The sequence below is a fragment of the Semicossyphus pulcher genome, unplaced genomic scaffold (genome assembly GCF_022749685.1).
Source record: "Semicossyphus pulcher isolate SPU_LCO1_2020_fin unplaced genomic scaffold, fSemPul1.0.p SCAF_22, whole genome shotgun sequence".
Classification (NCBI taxonomy): domain Eukaryota; kingdom Metazoa; phylum Chordata; class Actinopteri; order Labriformes; family Labridae; genus Semicossyphus; species Semicossyphus pulcher.
The window spans coordinates 16800610-16820465 of NW_027211696.1; the positions used below are offsets into that span (position 1 = coordinate 16800610).

General features: G+C 40.2%; 2 protein-coding genes across 2 annotated transcripts; one reads left to right on the plus strand and one right to left on the minus strand.

Annotated features, from left to right (window-relative positions):
- Positions 1-1375: 1375 nt before the first annotated feature.
- Positions 1376-11327, minus strand: LOC138602239 (KN motif and ankyrin repeat domain-containing protein 1-like). Its single transcript, XM_069673679.1, has 10 exons — positions 11291-11327; positions 7707-10385; positions 7149-7257; positions 6879-7055; positions 6680-6767; positions 5868-6087; positions 4284-4426; positions 3263-3463; positions 1534-1632; positions 1376-1432 (listed from the first exon to the last, which is right to left on the minus strand). Exons 1-10 carry the CDS (start codon positions 11325-11327, stop codon positions 1376-1378), a joined length of 3810 nt encoding a protein of 1269 aa, XP_069529780.1.
- Positions 11328-15889: 4562 nt separating this feature from the next.
- LOC138602068 (fructose-1,6-bisphosphatase 1-like) lies at positions 15890-19264 on the plus strand. The gene is made up of 7 exons (XM_069673448.1): positions 15890-16059; positions 16743-16905; positions 16995-17087; positions 18299-18439; positions 18567-18704; positions 18868-18987; positions 19076-19264. Exons 1-7 carry the CDS (start codon positions 15890-15892, stop codon positions 19262-19264), a joined length of 1014 nt encoding a protein of 337 aa, XP_069529549.1.
- Positions 19265-19856: the final 592 nt, after the last annotated feature.

Consider the following 19856-nt stretch of genomic DNA (forward strand, 5'->3'; position numbering starts at 1 on the left):
TTAAAGGAGTAGTTTGATGTTTTTATTCGCTTTCTTGCCAAGATTGATACCACTTTTTAACTATCTTACTCTTTAATACGAGCTAAAGCAAGTAGCTGTTAGCTTAGCTTAGCATTAAGACTGAAAACAGGTAGCCTGGTGTGTCCGAACATAAACGAAATCCTTGTACCAGCTCCTCTAAAGCTCACTTGTGTCTTATTTATTTGATCTGTACAAAAACAACAAGGTAGCTTAAAGAGGGGGTATTATGCTGTTTCACATTAAGACATATATATAATGTTACAATGTTGGATGTAAAGACTAAACGTGGGTGAAGTTTCAAATCTTCAGGCTTCTCAGCTCAGTCTGCAGGCTGCTGTGAACGCCAGGTTTCACACAGTTTGTTCTACACGCTGCACTTTGTGACGTCACAAAGTGCAGCCTCAGAGAGCCTTCAGAGAGCTGGCCAATCAGAGAAAAAGTGGGCTTGTAGGGGCCGGGTTTCTTAAAGGGACAGAGCTGACTGTTTCAGGCAGAGGCTGTAAGAGGGTCTGCACAGAGCACCAGTGTGAGAAAAATTAAGGCTGGGCAAGATGGCAACATACATCGTTTAAACAATGAGTAATAATACCCCCCCTTTAATGTTCAACACACTAACATGAGAACGTTATCGATCTTCTAGTCCAACTCTCGGTAAGCAAGCAGTGACTTTTATTCCCTTAAATGGACAAATATTCCATTACAGTACATAATTAACAACTCGCAAAAATCTTAGAAACAGAAGCGCTGCTAGCTGCATGTTATTCCATATAGTCGTAGTTTTGGGCATTAAATCTGACAAAATTAAACATGTTGAAAATATATATCATGCTTCAAGATTAATTAAAAAAGCAGTACAGATACAGCAGAAGTGGGAACTTATAAATACAATACATATTTTACATTACAATAAAAATATGGACATAAAAAGTTAAGTTATATTTACTTTTGTTTTTTTCTCAAAATAATCAACAAAATCTTCAAAATAATGATTTTTTTCTATGATGTATTTGTAGCTTTGTATTATTTGTTTTAAATTACGTATATTTAGTCATACATCATTTGATTTGATGCTATAGTTTTTGTATCTTCTTTTTTGCAATTATAAAATTCTGAAATTATAAATATTGTTTATAAGATCACTGCAGGATACAACATTGATTCTTATGAACATAGAGTTCTAACATACTCTGCCATGCACAGTCTATTGAATATAATGCAAATGCTACACCAGAATTCATGTCATCTAACTCGGTATGGAAACAGATGCTGTTAAAATCCCTCCCTTTGTTATTGGGGTTTTGATTCTAAATCACCTTATCAATAAAATTCAGAAAGCCTCCGTTCACGCTTCTCGTCATTCAGAGACACTTCTACCACCAGAGGAGGACAGAGACCTGTGACGAGCCGCTGCCTGTTAAAGACAACAGGGGAAACCCATTATACAGACGTTATTAAAACTATTCACATATATACTTAGTTTAATTGTAAGTGTGAACATGTTGACCTACGTACCCCGGTCTGTCCTTTGGAAAAGTTGGCGTGTGCGTAAAGAAGCACTGCGATGTCATGATGGCCCGCCTCCAGAGCGATGGACAGGGCTGTGCTCTCATCCTGTAAACACACACACTCACATACATTATGAGAGGTAAAAGAAGTGGATGTAGCCTCTGGGTCTGAAAGGTAAAGCCAATGTGAAGCGCCTTAAACCTGCATTCTTTCTACTGACCAGCAGGAGGCGACTCCACTGGAGAAGTCCAATTGGATTGAAGTCTATAAAAAATGACCCTTCCTCCTCACTTGATTTATTAACAAAGACAACTTTTCCTAATGAGTTCATGGTCTCAAGGGCGAGTTTAAAGTCTTCTTCAAAACAGAATGAAGTTAATTATATTGATTATGGTCCCATTAAGAGTAAAATAGACGATAAAGCAGGTTATAGGGCATGGCTCAATTGACCCTTTGATGATTTTCAGAAGCCAAAAACTCGAGAGGAGAGATGTCGGACATGGATTATAAATTGTGGAAGACCGCAGCTTAATCCATCGAAGACCAACACAAACTCCTTCGTCTGCTCCATGGTAGGACGCTAACTAACTTGGCTAGGTTAGCATGTCAGAAAAACAAAGATGGTTGATTATTAATTATAAGTTAACCCAGATCCAGTGTATCAAGCCCACAATATATGAGCAATATCCGGACGTGCTTTAAACGAAATGAAAAAGTGGGATAATTTAGTTTTGCTAGCAATAGGCTAAAACATATTAGATAATAAAATATAGGGATCCACAACTAAACATTAGCTTTAAATAAAACTATATATTTACTAACCCTGCTGTGCAATAACATTGTTGTTCCTGTACATGATTGTCCTTAACATGAATTATCAAGCTTGCATTGGGACAGCTGAGCTTCTGCCTCGATTTTGACATCCTCTTCATTCTCAACACTCCGACAAATGATATTCTGGATGTAGCTTTCAAATGTGTGTTGTCGTCCTTTCTGTCGACTTCTCTCTGATATTTGGGAACTATTTTTCCAGACATTTGCTATTATTTCCCTTGGAACATCTCTCACTGTTTAGTTGAAAACACCATAATATTTACGTGGCGGTTAGAAAGATTGACAGGCGTAGCAACAGTAACCAAGGGAGCGGGACTTAGCGAAGGGTCAGTTAACATTTACAAGTCAATAACATGTTGCACTTTCAATCTGGATATCAAAACTCTGAAAGACGCCTTGTTTAGCCTTCGGTTGTACTAAAATACAGAACATTTCTTTCCCATAACTACATTTTGTTTACAGCCTGCTGCTAACGATGTTATGTATATGTAATGTTACTACTTGCTAACCAAGCTAGATCACTAGCTGATAACTTAGGATACCTTAGCATTTGCTAGCCCCCCTGCTCCACGCTAGCTCCATCCTCTTATTCAAATATTATCACTTTTGGCTCCAACAAACCAACATGGTGAAAACCTAAAGTTAAAATGAGGCTTCAAAAAGTTTCACAGATCAATGAGTGATGTCATTGGGGCTATGCTATGAGAAAAGCAAGTAAATATCAATTATAAAGCATCTATCTTTTTGCTTCCCTGACATCTTAAATGGAAATTCTTTAATGTTTACTCTGCTTTTCTAATACAATATGTGAGACAAAAAGCTTAAGTGCTTCTGCTTCACAGCTTGAAGCAATCAGGCACATCACAGACTCTGTACAAAGTGTCAACACTGACTCACATACACTGTCAGTCAGGGTGGCATCACAGTCTGGTTGTGCCAGCAGGAGTCTAACAATCTCAGCGTGGCCGTGCTCGCTGGCGCACATCAGCGCCGTGGAGCCCTCGTCATCCTGGAGGTTGACCTCCGCCCCCTGCGCCAGGAGGGCCTGCACCATGTCCATCCTGCCGTGGCTCACAGCCAGCATCAGAGCCGTCTGACCGGCCTGGAGGGCAGAGCGCACGGGTCAGACACAAGAAAGAGCGTTAATGATGCTGAGTCCACACACAGCTTGTTTGAAGAATAAAACAATACATTTTTCCCCATTCTTTGCTCATTGATGATATTCACATACAGTAAAAACACCCACTGAAAAATCTGTTCTGTTTACTTTACAAATCTGCAATTTCCTTATAATGATCTAATAATTTTCCAGGGAAGAACGATGTAATTTGGTGCTAATCATATTGTTCAATTCTAATCAATTGCAAGTAGAACTTCAGGTCTTTTTGTCAGCACACAGTTCAGTCAAACATGCCAAAAAAAATGTCCTTTCAATCAAGTGTAGAATTCCACTTATATATGGCAATAATTCAGTAATACATTAACATGGAATGACTGTTTATTTGGGTTTGGCTTTGGAGGAGGTCCGTGAAAGCAAATGTATCTGTCTTGGATTCTGGGCTCATGTGGGAGAGCACATTCAGTCCTGCATGAAGTAAGCTTAATTAATACCACATTTGGAATTGACTAGTTATAAATGAGCCCGAGAGCTGAGGCAAGACGAGGTTTAAAAATAAACTGAATTCAAAAAAGTAACTCTACAGTGATAGAAAACTTACAAGGTGTGGGCTTCATCTTCTAATTGCAGGGCTTATTTATCACCATGCAATGTTTACTGCAGCTTCAGTGACTCCTATTTAGTTTACTGGATATGCCCACAGGCTCTTAATCGATTGAAACGAAACCTTCTCAGACATTCAAACATCAGAAGAAGTCTGCAGACGGACATCATGTCCACTGCTATAGCCTAAGAACAGACTGACCTGGCTGGCCTTGGCATTGACGTCTCCTTTAGTGAAGAGCTGCTCCACAACTCTCATGTCCTCTGGAGTCTCCACAGCTGCCAGTGCTGCTAGCATGATGGGCGTGTAGCCTGCTTTGTTCTGCTGATTCACGTTACACACCTCTGTAGTGATGGTGGTCAAAGGACAAGAAAGAAGAACACTTTACTCGCAAACCTTTTCACTCATACTAACACTTTGTATACATAGACATATCTGTGCAAAATAAGCCAAAATAATCAATGAAATATATATATTATCAATAAAAGAATGGTTGAACTACTTTAAAGATATTGCTCTCATAGAATACACACAATAGAAGATCTTTCTATAAGTGCGAGCATCCGGTGTAGAGGCCTGGGGTTTCCAGGTCCTTTTTGAAACTCATCCTCTCTGTAAAATATTTATTTTAGTTTGTTATTATTATGATTCTTATTGTCTTAGTTATTGTCTTTTTATTTTATGTACCTATTTTTCTTATTCAGGCAATGGTGACGTGTAAATAATTTGTATTTGATGGTGCTTTTGCGCAGTAATCGGTCTCTATGGCTCCTTAAGTACAAGCATCAGAATGTGAAAAACTCAAAAAATAGTTATGATGAATGATTCATTTGCAGAGGTGTGGATTTGTAGACAGGGAAGATGTTCTCTCTTGAAAGCAAAGCTCTGAATGCACAACAGTGATGATGCAAACACCTTTTAGCCTACTCGTAGAATAAGCAGCTAAAACACTCGATTAACGCATCCTATGAATCATCAGACTACTTTGCCTTGCTTTTCAAATAAGGGCCATTTTTTGCTGTTTTCGAATTCTCAGATAAAAACCAGCCAAAGCTCAGTTTGCCTTTTAGAGCCTTTTGATCAACAACAAGAAGTGTTATTTTAAGAAACAAAATAAAAAGCTTTTTCCATCAGGAACATTTCATACATAATGTCCTATAATTTCTGTGACAGACAGGATCAGAATTGTTTATGTTTTTGATTATATGCTGCCAGAGCCTTAGACCAGAGCGCAGAAATGTCCACAGCTGGATAAAAGCAGCATTCGAATAAAGCATTTTCCCAACTACCTTCAGTAGTTTCAAGAAGGTAATGCACCTTTAAAGTTCCACTGAAATGATATTATATTTTAAGTTGTTTTCAATCACAATATTCTTAAAGAAAGTGCGCCCTTTCTGTCAGTACATGGCCCAAAAATGACAAGATAAGTCAGGTATGCATTCTACCTTCATGTCTTTCACCTGTGAAGCACGGGACCTCGGAGCTAGCTAGCACTTAAGCGTTATCACTGTGTTTGTATTTGAATGCTCTCACATTCAGCGCTCTTGGCTGGTATAACAAACAACCATGACAAGATCCTCCCTAGCTTCATAATTTTTGAAGGAAACAGGTAAATAGTACCTCTCTAATGGGTGTTTCATGGGAATTTTAAGCGTGGAGTTACTATTGTTTTGTCACAGCTTGGTGAGTAAATAATATCTTCTATGGGTAGACTGATTAGGGACAGACATGATAAAAAAAAAAGGCATTATGACTCCTGGTTGTTCTCTGTGAGTTTCACTGCACCTGCATCAAGCAATTTCTTGACAATGCCAAAGTTGGAGTGAGAAACACTGTAGTGCAGAGCTGTGTTTCCATTGCCGTCGGCCATATTAGAAATATGTTGCAATACTGAGGGGGCAATGACCCGAAACGTAGACAAGTAATCCTCCACAGTGTCGGGAGCAGCTGACTTGTGGCTGGACACAGAGAACCAATCCTGCTGCAGTGTTTGTAGACAGTCATTCTGCAAGGGACAAAGGATTCAAATACACAGGTATGAATATATAAAAACATTCATGTCTTTCATGCAATACTTTCTGGTTGCTAGAGCAATTCCGACTTTTATTTTGATATTTATAGGAACATCACAATTACAGGGATGTGAATGAAAGAACACAGACAAAGAGTAAGAAAGCAACAGCTCCTGTTTAAAATCTCCAAAACAACATCATGAAGAAGAGGCTCAGAAAAACCTCTTTATTTAATCCATCCAGTGCCTGTTATTATTTTAGGTATCATTATGAAATCTCAACTTTCCCTTTCAGTAATACTTCTTCTGAACTCCCTGTTTCTGTTTACCAAATTCTCAGGAAAGGGGAAAGTCTCTTTCCCTGAGAATAAACATTCTTTTCACATTTAAGACAAAATGCAATGACAGAAAATTACAGAGGCGACACATTCCTGCAACTTAGCATATCCATTGCCAAAGTCATTTCTTTTTAAATGACATACTTGAGCACACCCATCCACTGACATACCATTAAACGTGCATGCACACACATACATACACACACACACACACACACAGTGACCTTCACAATGACCAAAAAACATACCAATTCTCTGCTGGATAACGGCGTTTCATCGCTTAGGTGCTTTTTTAAGGATTGACAAGCGGAAAACATCCTTTCACTTAACCTACACCTGAAAGGATTAAAATGCTGCAGGTTACAGACTGCGAGTTCAGGCCAAAACTAAAACCTCAGACAGTGAATAATCAAGATGATGGTTTGGCAATCTGGATTCTTACATTACCTTTGTTGTATTTGTGATCGTGACCCTTTCGATCCCTTGCTGGTGCCACCTTTGCCCTTTCTTGATTGTGTTCCATCTTGAGAAGCTTCCCTTAATTTTTTGTTTCCTCTCCTTTCAACTTCCTCAGAGTTAGCCTTCTCAGAGGCAGAGAGCTCGTAAGATGACATGGGGTCCAATCTAAAGACCAAACACAATCGGTAATACACTTCAAAAATATTAAGATACTGACTTAACTTTTTTTTTGGTAAAATATTTAGAAATGAGAATTACCCTGCAGTCACCCTCATAAACTTCATGTTCTTCCTGTTGCTGCTACAGCCTTGGTCACCGTTTGATTTCTTCCTCACAGGCCGCAGCACACCAGCATGAGTTGACCTATCTAGAAACAACAATGCAGCGCATGCATTATTTGTGTCATCATCAGTGTATGCGGTCAATCTGGGCTGTACTAAGTGTGGACATATTCCTGAAACTTTAAATACTCTTACAAATCTAAACACCTCATTTCAAAATAGAGAACTTCCTCTGACACCAGCTCCTCCTACGCAGCCATTCAATTTTAGACCCTCAGCCACAAACTGGTATGTGGTACGAGACGCCTTCCAAAACCAGAGTTCATTCCAAACATTGCAAGTGTATCCCTAACAAAAGTCAATTTGCCAAGCCACTTCCTCTTAACCTCACACAAGTTAATCTGGGCCTAGGGAGTTGTCTGAAAGTGAAATATTTTTAACCTGGAGTACTTTTGTGTGAACAGTATTCTCACCCCCTTATTTTTTACAGCATATCTCAGAAAGAACACATTAACAAACCCAAATGAATGTTTACCTTGCAGAGCAGTGGATGATTGTTGTTCCAACATCTGTATCATTCTTTTAACTTCTGAATCACTGCCCCCAGATTGGCAGATTCCTTTGCTTGCATTGTCACACTTAGAAGAGTCAACTAAAGGTTGAGCAAGAAACTCTTCTATTCCTCCTTTTGTCACAGCGTTGTTATTGCAGGACAGCTTGGAGCCTGTGGTTCCCGGGCCACTCTGCTGCTGGACAAATCCTTCTTTCTGCGGCGTGTAGTCCTCTGCGAGCAGGTCACCGTGCTCCCTCAGTAGCCAGTGCATCTTCTCTATGTAATGGTTTAGCTCTGGCTCCCACTTGGGCTGTGACGACTGATTGAACATTTGGTCAGGTTTACTGGACGATACCGAAAACTCTCGTATCCTCCCCTCGCCTACACCTATGCTTCTTGTCTTGATGGGGTCAGGTAGATGGGATGGTCCAGAGGCCATATTTCGAGTTTTTAGCCCAACCAGGAAATTCTCATTAATGTTTGTTAATCCAACACCAGTGTCTCGGGTTAGCTTGGTGACTGTCCATGGGGTTGATTTTAAGGCACCTTCTAGCAGATTTGCAGTTCCTACACCTATTGTGCGAGTCTCTGGGCTGCATTTGATATCTTTGACCCTGTTGCCTACTGACACTGTCCTAGTAAAAGCCTGAGTGGTGTTGGTGTGCTTGTCTTGGGTACTTAGGACAGTGTTAGTACTGGAGTCTGCGTTGAAGGCATGTCTGGTGTTGGTAAAGCGAGATACTGAACTGGATACAGTGTTGGTACGCTGAGAAGTTGTCTGAGGTGATGCCATGATTCCCAGATCCACTCCGCGGACTTTATCTGTGGCGATACCTTTAGAAGCCACTTCCTTTGCCTCAAAGATGAGCACGTCAACTGAACAGTCCCCACAAGCCACCGAACGATTCTTAATCTTTCTTTTCTCAGATCGCAAATTCTCCACTGGTACTTCTGTGTTGGTTTCTGCATCACATAACTTTATCTCCATCCCAACTCCTTGTGTTTTTGTGAAAACTTGGATCCCCACGCCCTTTTCCATAGTCTGCACTCGCTCTCTGACCTCCCAGTTGCTAATGGGCACATCTGGGCCTGTGCAAACACTCTTCAGCTCGGGCCTACAACAAGAGACTCCAACAGTCTTCACCTCTATTGCCTCCCCTGAGCAGGTATCTCGGAGCTCTATGTGATTACCCACTCCCTGGCTTGTGGTGTGAGGCCTGGCCTCGATGCCTGTGCTCACAGTGGATGGCCTAGCCAAGGAAGCTTTATCAGCTCGGTTCCTGGCCCCTGCAGCCTGAAGCTCTAGTTTCAGACGGCTCATCTCTGTCTGGAGAGCAGATTCTTTCAACTCTGCTTCTAAGAGACAAATTTTCTCCTTTAAGGCACCAATTATGAGTCGTTGGGCCTCAAACTCTGCTTCCCGTTCTTTGTTAATTCCAAGGTTAACTTCAGATGCTTCTGTTCCAATAGACCTCATCGCTACTAGATCTGTGTGCACATATTTGTTTTCTTTTGTGGGTTTGGTCTGTGTGATATCTATATGTTTGTCAGTACCACTTGCGACAGACTTGATAGCCTTGTCATGGGAAGGGCTATGGCCTCTGCCATGCCATGCTTGCAAATGTCCACCCTTGATGGTTCGTTCCAATGCCTGCATCTCTTCAGTCAGTTGCCTTAACTCCTTGAAGTCCTTGCAGTCACTTCTACCCTCAAACCTTTCCCTTTTATTCAAGTTGTTCTCAGTGTCAGACCTTTCCATGCTATCGGATCGCTTCCAGATGACTTGAGTCATGTCCTCATCATTGTCACTCTGGTTCTTGAGCTGGTAAACCAATGCCCTCTTTTCCTCCTTTAGAACTGCTATTTTTACCTGAAGGATAGGGATGATTTTCACCTGCTCTTCAAGCTCCTTCAACCTCTGCAGAGCAACCACCATCTGGTCACGGACATGCTGCAGGTGCATTTGGCCACCAAGACTTGGGGTGCTTCTACCAGAGCCCTGCGGGCTCAGCTTGAGGCATCCTGTGCTGCCTCTGCTGCCAAGAGACGAGCTGAGGTTGATATGCATATCACTTCCTGTTCCAGTAGGCTTATTCCCATTGTTGTTCTGATTATATGCACCCAAGCCAGTGAAGGGGGAAAGCGACCCAGGTGAGCTTACCCCTCCAAAGCTGGCCAGTCGTCGACGTGGATAGGGCTGAGGTGGAGGCTGGCTCAACCCTTCCTGATCCAAGGGTTTGGTGGTCTCCAGAATGGTCTTTTCAAGCAGGGGGCTCTGTCTTTGTGAAGTAAGAGACCTTGCAGCAGGTTGAGGCTTTGACTCATTAAGTACTTGAGAGGTTGCTGGTCCTTCATTCCTGGAGGATTTGTGATCCAACGAGGCACCAAGTGGAGGAGGAAGAGGAGGCCGACCTCTGGTTGTAGAGGACATTCCCAGGAGTCTTGTATCATCACTGCCAGATGATGACAGCGATTCTGCAGAATGCCACAGGCCGGTTGAAATGCCACTCTGTGCTTTTTCAACATGACTGACGGCCACTCTGGGCCTTCTCTTGAGGCTTAGCCGCTTAATGGTGGTGCCGTTTTGGAAATAGTCCACGTCCGACCGATAGCTGCAGTCAATCCCAAGGTAGTTAGGAATAGACTCTTCTGTGATTTGACCTGTTAGGGCAACAGTGGTGTAGCCATAGTTAAATAAACATTTTGGCCAAACAGTGCTCTGTCAAATCTAAAACACTTGCTCCGTAGGAATGTCTCTCTATTTATATATAATTACATCTAAGAAAAATAAGTAAAGAGATTTTTCTATGCATTGGTTTTGATTTTCGAACGAAATATAAAACTGGACATTAAAATTACAGTAGCAAAACACTGGTAACGAAAAAGGAAATAGTTTTTAACTCATAATAATAAATATATCACACAAAAACTACAAGATGCAATACAAAATACTCTCTTTTTACCTCTTCATGCTGCATACACCTACCCTTACCGTTTCTTTTTTTCTTTCCTTACCTCAGTATAATATGATCACCAGCGACTGTTATTCAAGTCTAGAGCCTTCCTGCTGTCACCTCGAAATGTTTTTGACTATAAACTCCCTGAGCCTGTCCCACAAGAGGAGGAGGGACAGAGGAGGATGTACCAGTTTTGTAGACAGTCTGTTTTCAGTAGCCAATTCTCTCCAAATGCTATGTCTCTCGACATAGACTGATCCCACTCTATAATTACTCTGCAACTTTCCCTCTAAATGCCTGACCATACTCTTGGCAGGTTCTCTCAACCACAGACATCCTCCAAGTATTTCAGCCAGTGAGCAAACAACAAATACTTTACACAATAAGAATTGTAACTCATGAAACAGGTATATCAGTATTTTATAGTACTGTATCATAAAAGCTGAACACTGGAGGAGAGAGTGTTTAAGTGGATAAAGATATTCCATAATAGCCCTCATAAACAAAAGGCTGAACATATGTTATGCAATGCACATAGAAATATCTAAAATAATTAAAATTCAATCAACCAAAAAACAGCATAAAAGTTATGGTAAAACCAATAGTTACCTGGCACATTTCTTAGGATGTAACTGCCTTGAGCCATGCATATGATCCCCAAAATATCAATAACGGAAAATTTCCTTTATATCCGGTTGGATCTTTAAAAAAGTCTGTAGATTAAAAAAACAAAAAAATGGAATAACAATGCGGCACATATTGATAATTAGCTTTTACTGTACATGTATGGTCCTACGGCCCCACTCGTTCATTCTGCCTCCCAGCCTGGGTCCAGCAGTCAATAACAGCTAACCTTACAATGCTGCTTACATAAAGGAAATGCAATACCGGGCCATGACATATTATAGTTAATTCTGCAAAAGTACAGTGAGCAAAAGGCCCTGCCTCAGTGCACAAGAGTGACTCACCACATCGCAATGCCGTATCACTTTCTCATCAGTAAGCACCTTCTGTTCTCAGCGTGTGGAGCTTTTAAGGAGTTTTTCTTTGTGCAAAGAATGCAAAGTCTTCAGTGACTTGTAAATTACATATCTTTCTCCCTTTATAGAGCGTCGGATTGCAAGTTTTATGAGTGATTAGTAGAATGAGGTTCATGCGTATAAAATAAGATTACATGAGACAAGAGCATCAGGAATGAAAAGAGAAAAGAACACAAGGAAAATGTGAGACTAAATCTGTTAGTTAGAATATGACAGAAATGAATATGAAGAACTGCTGAATTATTTTACACTGCTGTCAACATCTATAATGTTGGTAGGCGGTAAAATAGAAACTAAATGTGAATATTATCCATTCATCCATCCAGGAAGGGATTAGCTTCCAGCTGTCAGACACCGTGTTGGAAGCGCTCTCCCACACTGTGCTAGTTAATTCTAAATATCTAACATATGTAACATTCAGCGTATGAGTGTAAGTAAATATTTAGTGCATATGCTTCACATCAAAATCAGTCTCCACAGTGGCATTTTAGACATTTTTCATGTGAAGCCTGAGTGAAAAAGAGACATGACATCGAGCCTCAGGCAATAAATTCAATAAGTTTGGCAAGTTTACATAAGAGTCAGCCACAGTGACCCAAAGTACTATTTCTGCTGCTCTCAGATGAATGTTACAGAGGGACTTGGGAAAACTTCTTGTAGGGAAACAGAGTTTGCAAGTTTTCAATGAGAAACAGAATCTGGAACACACAGATGAGTACGGTGGAGAGACAGAGAAAGACACAATGAATTTAAATTTAAACATGAGATTTAAATGTATACGCTTGATGCCCTTTAAGATTCATCTACATCAAAACACCGTACTGCTATAAATAGCATTACTGAAATGTACTGTTGATGCGGAATATCTAATGTAGTCGGAAAGCAACTCCCTTCCTCATTTAATCACTCATTCACAGAATTTCCTCAAACGTCCAAAACAGTTCAAAACTTTGCATTACTTGTCTTTTAAACTAACTTTTATGTGTTTGTCCAAAGTGGGTCGCTTAAGGGGCCATCATAATCACTATTTATGATATTAAAAAGTGTTGTTTATGCAGTTTGAACGGGATTGGCAAATTTCTTTACACATTTTACACATCAAGGAAACACCTGTATGTTTTAATACATTTCTTTCAATCAATTAAAGAGTATAATTGATGAATAAAACAGTTATATTAGTAACAATAACATTACATCAGTAAGTGAAAGCTAAGAGAGTTAACAGAGCTTATGTTCACTTTCATTTAGTAAAAAAAAATGACTCATGTATGTAAATGTATGTTCTATCTCGCTTGCGGTATTTGACTAGAGGTGAAATTGAATGGTTATCATCACAGTTGAAAGTTTAAACAGCGGCCTGCTGAATGAAAGGACTGTGCTGTTGTTCCAGTAGATACTCTTAGACTTCCACCTATTTTGGGAGAAAAACTCTTTTGGTAACGCTGGGTAAAACTGTAGAACTATTTTTAAATATAAGAGCAGAGTTATCAAAATTGACTTGACCTTATTAATCATCTAGATAGTTTATGATGCCTTATTTCTGTAGCATTACCTCAAATTACCTGGTCAATGGGCGGTTGATGTTATGAGGTCATAAGGTTTTACATGAACATTGCTATACAAATATTGCTATCTATGGTATATTTTGTATAAATGTTAAAGTTTAAATGTAAAGTCTGGGAGGCCAGGGGGCTATACTTACCTATTGCTGACCATCAGAATGCCACATTTGTCTAACAAGGGGTCAAAGGAGAATTCAAAGTGGTAAATACAATGAACACTATAAAATATATCAGCTACCTGAAATAAAAAGGAAAAATACTCTAGGGGCCATCTACAAATTGCTGTCTTCAGAGGTCGCAAGTGAAAATACTTAGGTTTAGCAGGTGTATTTTCCTTTTTAGTGGAATAGGCCGAAAGATTATGGTAATTTAAGGTGATTCAACAAAGAATTTCTCAATTTCTGACACTTACATGTAAACACAGGTTGCTGAAAACCGTATTCTCTACAATATAGTGACCTAAACATCTAAAAAAGAGCAAATAGTTAGCAGGGCTGGATGTTGCTTAAGCCTGACGCCTTGTGGTCCAGTGCGAGAATACAAGATAGATATACAACTATGATATGATGCTGGTGAAAAACTCCCAACTTAATTTTCTCATGGTGAACATGGATTTTAATTTTTTTTTCTGTTTTAAAAGTCAGTGCGCGTTCAGCCGTTAGCACACGTTAGCATGCTAATGTGATGGGATGCTACTTACCTGAGCAGGAGAAGATGTACACCAACAAGTTTCGGTGATGAAGTTAAAAAACAGTGTTTCAAAACAGCTTTATAACTCGGAAAGGTCGAATGTATTTTACAAGACACTGTCGCGACTGTATATGATGTCTTTATACCGTCTTTATACCTTTAATTTCTGGAACGCCCTACCTTTGAGAAGTTAAGTTGTTAGTCTGCAGGTTCAGTAGTAGGACAGATACGGCGCATGCGCCTAGAGCTGTCAACATGCACAGCAGGTGCTCCTGGGAGTTAGTCAGGTGATGAAAAGTCCTCGGTGAAATATTGATGATGTCTTTTCTTCTGTTGAATCGATTACACGGCATAAAGACTGCATGATTACAATCTCTTGTCTGTGAGGCAACTTTCTTGTGGCTTTCTGAAGACATCTCTTCAAGACGAGGGCAAGTTTTGACCATTAATTAAGCTTACATCAATGGTGATTTTTGTTTTTGTATTTTTTTATTTGAAATTCTGACACGATTCATAATATATATTTACTGTAAAAAGCCATAAAACGCTAAAATAATATACGATACATTACAAATACACATAACCAGAGCTGTATTATTCTAAACTTTAAAGTAAAAAATCAAATCTGCCTTTCTCTGCAGAGAACTACAAAACTCAAATTGATTAAGGGCACAGTATAGAGTTGCAGGCAGGAAACTACGTGCTCATTATAACTGAAGCTATTCCCAGACTTAATTTGTTTTCTTCAGCTAGTAAACTGCACAGCGACATCATGTGGACACAGCGGAGAAATACATTTTGCAGTCTCAACTAGACCAGAATTTGTTCCTGTACAGTTTGGCGGGGATTATCAGGAAACAAGACTTATGAGTTATGTTTTTTAAAGACACAATAAATATTTTAATTCAAATTATATTTGATGCATATTTGGGAAGGGAACCATTAAACCAAAATCCATAATTGTTATTCTCATAGCTCTGAAAATACAGGCCTGCAAAACTAACTTTTGCAACAACATTTTTTATCATTAACCTGAAAAAGCTATGAATGGTGTGTGACTAACCATCATTATCATGGCTGGTCTCTAGTTAAGTTCAAAGTTCAACTTTAGCTCTCTGTTGTGAAACAGTGTGTTTGCAACACTTCATGTGAGTTTATGTTGCGCGTCATGTAACTCCGTGGGCCATGTGAAGTCCTATAACCTTTCCATGTCTGTGCTGCAGACAGAGACAGCCATAAATGTATTACATGCATGCATGCAGAGACAGACTGACACAAAGGCAACATGCATCACCTGCACCACCTCTGCATGCAGCTGTCCTTCATCCTGCAGACACTGTTTTACTAGCACATGTACATTAAAGGTGTTATATAAAATCAGGTTTGAACTTTACACTTCTTCAGGATCATGCAGGGAAGGAGTGTTAAAGCAGTTCCAGCAGTGTAGAAGTGCTGACTTAGGTCCAGTACAAACTGTTCACCAAATTAATTTTATGATGCTGAATAAGGAATAAATGTCCTATTAGTCGAAAATTGCAATTACTTATTTTTTATCACAAATAAATTAAAAACGGTGCTTAGATTTTATAGGCAGGATTTTGCAGTGTAGACAGAAAAAAAACACCTAATCTGAAATCAAAGAGAGCAGGGATTAAATCAGGCGAAGGCTTTTGTTACTTGAAAACAAAACAAAATGTTCACTATCTTTGAACTTTGCTCTTTTAAACCCACAGTGACGTGATCAAACCAACCCCTAACCGAGCGCAAGACAGCACATTTTTGATTGGTCAGAGGAGTCTCACACCCCCGTCCCTTCCCCCTATCTGTGTACAAGAGTCCACTTTTTAACTTTGGGTCTGCGCTCACCTTTTTCACTTAATAAGTCATTAGGTCCCGGTCCCACACCTGGCAGCGAAATGTCTGACAAAGGAGCCTTCGACACCAACGTGCTGACCCTCACCAGGTTTGTTCTGGAGGAGGGCAGGAAGGCCCAGGGGACAGGAGAGCTCACCAACCTGCTCAACTCCATCTGCACGGCTGTTAAGGCCATCTCAACCGCTGTCAGGAAGGCTGGGATCGCTAACCTGTGAGTAGCATTGTCTCTTTATGTTCTGTGTTGCAAAGTGGGGATGATAGAGGGAAACATAAAGGGAATATAAAGGACAATACAAAGACCTCAATCAATATGAGCTCAATGTTAGCGATGATTTCATGATCTTTCAGTTAAATACGTTTGAAATAGGAGTTGATATCCTGGCTTAGTGTGCAATATTTTTTGCAACTCTTTACTTAAAAGATGGTGCAGAACACTGATGATGAAGAATGCTTTGCAGCAAATAAGCAGCATGTCTTGAAACTTTCCAAATATGCCTGTTTGTCCCAACAATATGCATCTTATTAAACGTTAATTAAATGTATATATTCTGAAAAGAGGGGTATATAGTAACAGAGAAGGACATTAACGTGGTGGGAGACAGTGCAGTAAGTTATCTAAACTTCAAAGTGAAGCAGTTTTAACATATAGGCCGTGGCCAAAGGTAAACTGTGCGCTTGTTGTGTACGTTTGCAGAGGGCAAAGGTCAAGAAGATAATGAGCTTTTCAGACCTTCACACTGGCGGAGTATTTAAACAAAAATATTAACCAAGCACTTGTTACAGTTCTTTATAGGATTAATGCATTAACTTTATTGTTTTTAAGTATTGTATAAGAATAGCAACCTTTTATTCAGGCTTTGATCACAGTTCGTCCTCTCTTTGCTCTCTCTGAAGATATGGCATCGCAGGAAGCACCAACGTGACGGGAGACCAGGTGAAGAAGCTGGACGTCCTGTCCAACGACCTGGTCATCAACATGATCAAGTCATCCTTCTCCGCCTGCGTGCTGGTGTCAGAGGAAGATGAGAAGGCCATCATCGTGGACCCAGACCAGAGGGTACTTTCATCCGAGCAGTACATACATGCATGTCTGGAACTTCCTGCTATATTGTGACATTGAGTAACCGATTTGTTCCCACCTGACAGGGGAAATACATCGTGTGCTTCGATCCACTGGATGGCTCCTCAAACATCGACTGTCTCGTCTCCATCGGAACAATTTTCGCCATCTACAAAAAGGTATCAACTGTGATGCTGCATGCTGATTATAAACACTTATATTGTTACCAGTAAGTAAGTTTAAAGACACAGTACTTACACTTATCTTGGTATTTCCATTTTAATATACTCCTTTGCATTTCATTGGAAAATGTAGTAGAACTCCACTAATCCTATTGGATATATATAGTTACTAATTATTGCAAATTAACATTTTTGTAGGCATTAAATCTAATTACATTACTGTTGCATTAAAGTTATAACAGCATTTGAATTTTGCTTTCCTGTTAAATGAGAACCTGTACCTTTACATTTAATGATAATACTTAAAGTGGTAATCTCGAAGAGCTCAGTTTCGTTCTCTTTGGCGGCACCTGTGGCGATAAACTGTAATTGCAGGAGCAGACTTCCCAGATATCCAGACAGTGCTGCATGTGTGACGTCCACGGTTGGCTCCGGTTGTAACTCTTGATTTTCCTCGCTGACGGTCGCTTTCCTTTTCAGACTGTTTGCTTCATCTGAGCGTCGAGTTTGTTTCTTTTTCTTTGTAGTTTCCTGATTTTTGAAGTTGTATCTGTAGTCATCCATCTTTTCTTTGTTTGTTCAGCCATAGTAGATTACTGTTTACTCGCAACACTTGCAGAGAGTGGAAAAGCAGCCGCTTAGCTCCGCCTACCCTCTCTGGCAGACCAACCACTGCTGGCTGATGGAAAACGCATCACTAACTGGGCGCCGCTTGTGATTTTTCCGTGAAAGTCGCACCAGACACCCAGTCTGTAATACTGCAAATGCAAAGGCTTTCATCAGTGGGCCATAGGCTCAATCACCATTGTGTTACCTCATTCGGCGATAGATAGAGACTTAACAGACATTTATTTAAATGAAAGTCTTCAATTTATTACTGAAAAGAAATGCATGGTTTTTAACTGTAATATAGTTTTACCATGTTACTGTATTGCTATTTTTTTACTGAAGTAAAACACAGGGTTTTAACCCTCACATACCTTCATATAATTACAAGACCACCTGGTTAGATTAAAGAGAGCTGCACAACCATCTGACTAATGATGTAGAAGTAAAGAGGTCACTACTTACAGTGGATTAAATATGTTTAAAGGCCCTGAATACGTCAAGGGTCATGTGTTTTCAATGTCCTCAGGTACTGCAGTGCCTGTGTCTACCATCGTACTGCTTCCTGTATTTGTGATATATTTCCACATACTGTTCCGTAGACCACAGATGACGAGCCAGTTGAGGCCGACGCTCTGCAGCCTGGAAGGAACATCGTGGCGGCTGGTTACGCTCTGTACGGCAGCGCCACCATGATGGTCCTCTCCACTGGACAGGGAGTCAACTGCTTCATGCTTGACCCTGTAAGACCAAAGCTCAACTAGTTGGAATGAAAACTATTACTGGATCACAAATGTTGTCGTTTGGTTACTGCCTTTTTCTCACTACTTCAGTTCGCATGTGTCTTCATTTTGCTTTTTTTTCCTTCAGTCAATTGGCGAGTTCATCTTGGTGGATCGGGATGTGAAGATTAAGAAGAAGGGAAAGATCTACAGTTTGAATGAGGGATATGCACAGCAATTTTATCCAGATGTGACAGAATACCTGCAGAAGAAGAAATACCCACAGGTAACGATGAGTTTACACTGTGAGTTATTACATTACTCAATGTGAAAATGTGGCCAGGAACCACCAGGAATCATATTGTGTGAATAAATAGAGATATTTTGGATTCTGAAAACAAAAGTGGCAAACTGACTCACAAATCTTACGACATATTTTGTGTTTCCAGGACGGTTCTGCTCCATACGGCAGCCGATATGTTGGTTCAATGGTAGCTGATGTTCATCGTACTTTGGTGTATGGAGGAATCTTTTTATATCCTGCGAATGTCAAGAGTCCAAAGGGCAAGGTGAGCAACGGGATTCACACAAATGGATAAAAAAAAGTGTCATGTATATTAAATTAAGTACCTACCATTTCTGCTTCCTGTCTCTTAGCTGCGGCTGCTGTATGAATGCAACCCCATGGCCTTCATCATGGAGCAGGCAGGAGGCATGGCCACAACAGGATCCGTGAATGTTCTGGACATCCAGCCCACCTCCATCCACCAGAGAGTTCCTGTGGTGCTGGGATCCCCTGATGATGTGCAGGAGTATCTGGCCATCTGTAAGAAGCATAACAAATGAGGTATTCAACTCTTGTACATATCAGCCAGACAAATGATCATATAAAAGAGACAAAAATGGACAAAATGTCTTGGTTAATGAATCACATTTTTTCCTTGACATCAGCTGGTCAAGTCAGGTGCTGAGAAACCCATCAACAGGACTACCAAGAGGCTCAGTCAGGACATTCTTTGTTAGGTGTTTCCTACTCATTACCTCAACCCCATTGTTGAAGGAACCAGGAACCACGCTGGGCCTTCTACCTCCGGCCTCACACTGTGCTTGTTCCATTATGTGACTGTAGGTGGTATCTGTGGGGCCATACCCAGTATTTTTTAAATAAAGATGAATGAAAAGATCCTCCTGTTTTTCATTGTGGGCAAAAGTTCTTTATTCATGCAAATCTACAGCTATGTTAGAATCATAATGGTATAATGTTTACCTTGGTCACCATATTAGTTTAGCGTGTTAGCATGCTAGCGTTTGAGGCTGATGGGGATGTCATTTGTTTTGCTGGTACAGTATTTTGTCATTTGGACAAATGATAATGCTTGATGATGTCACAACATAAATAATCTTGAAGATTTTCACGTCAATAAATGTCTGTTAAGTC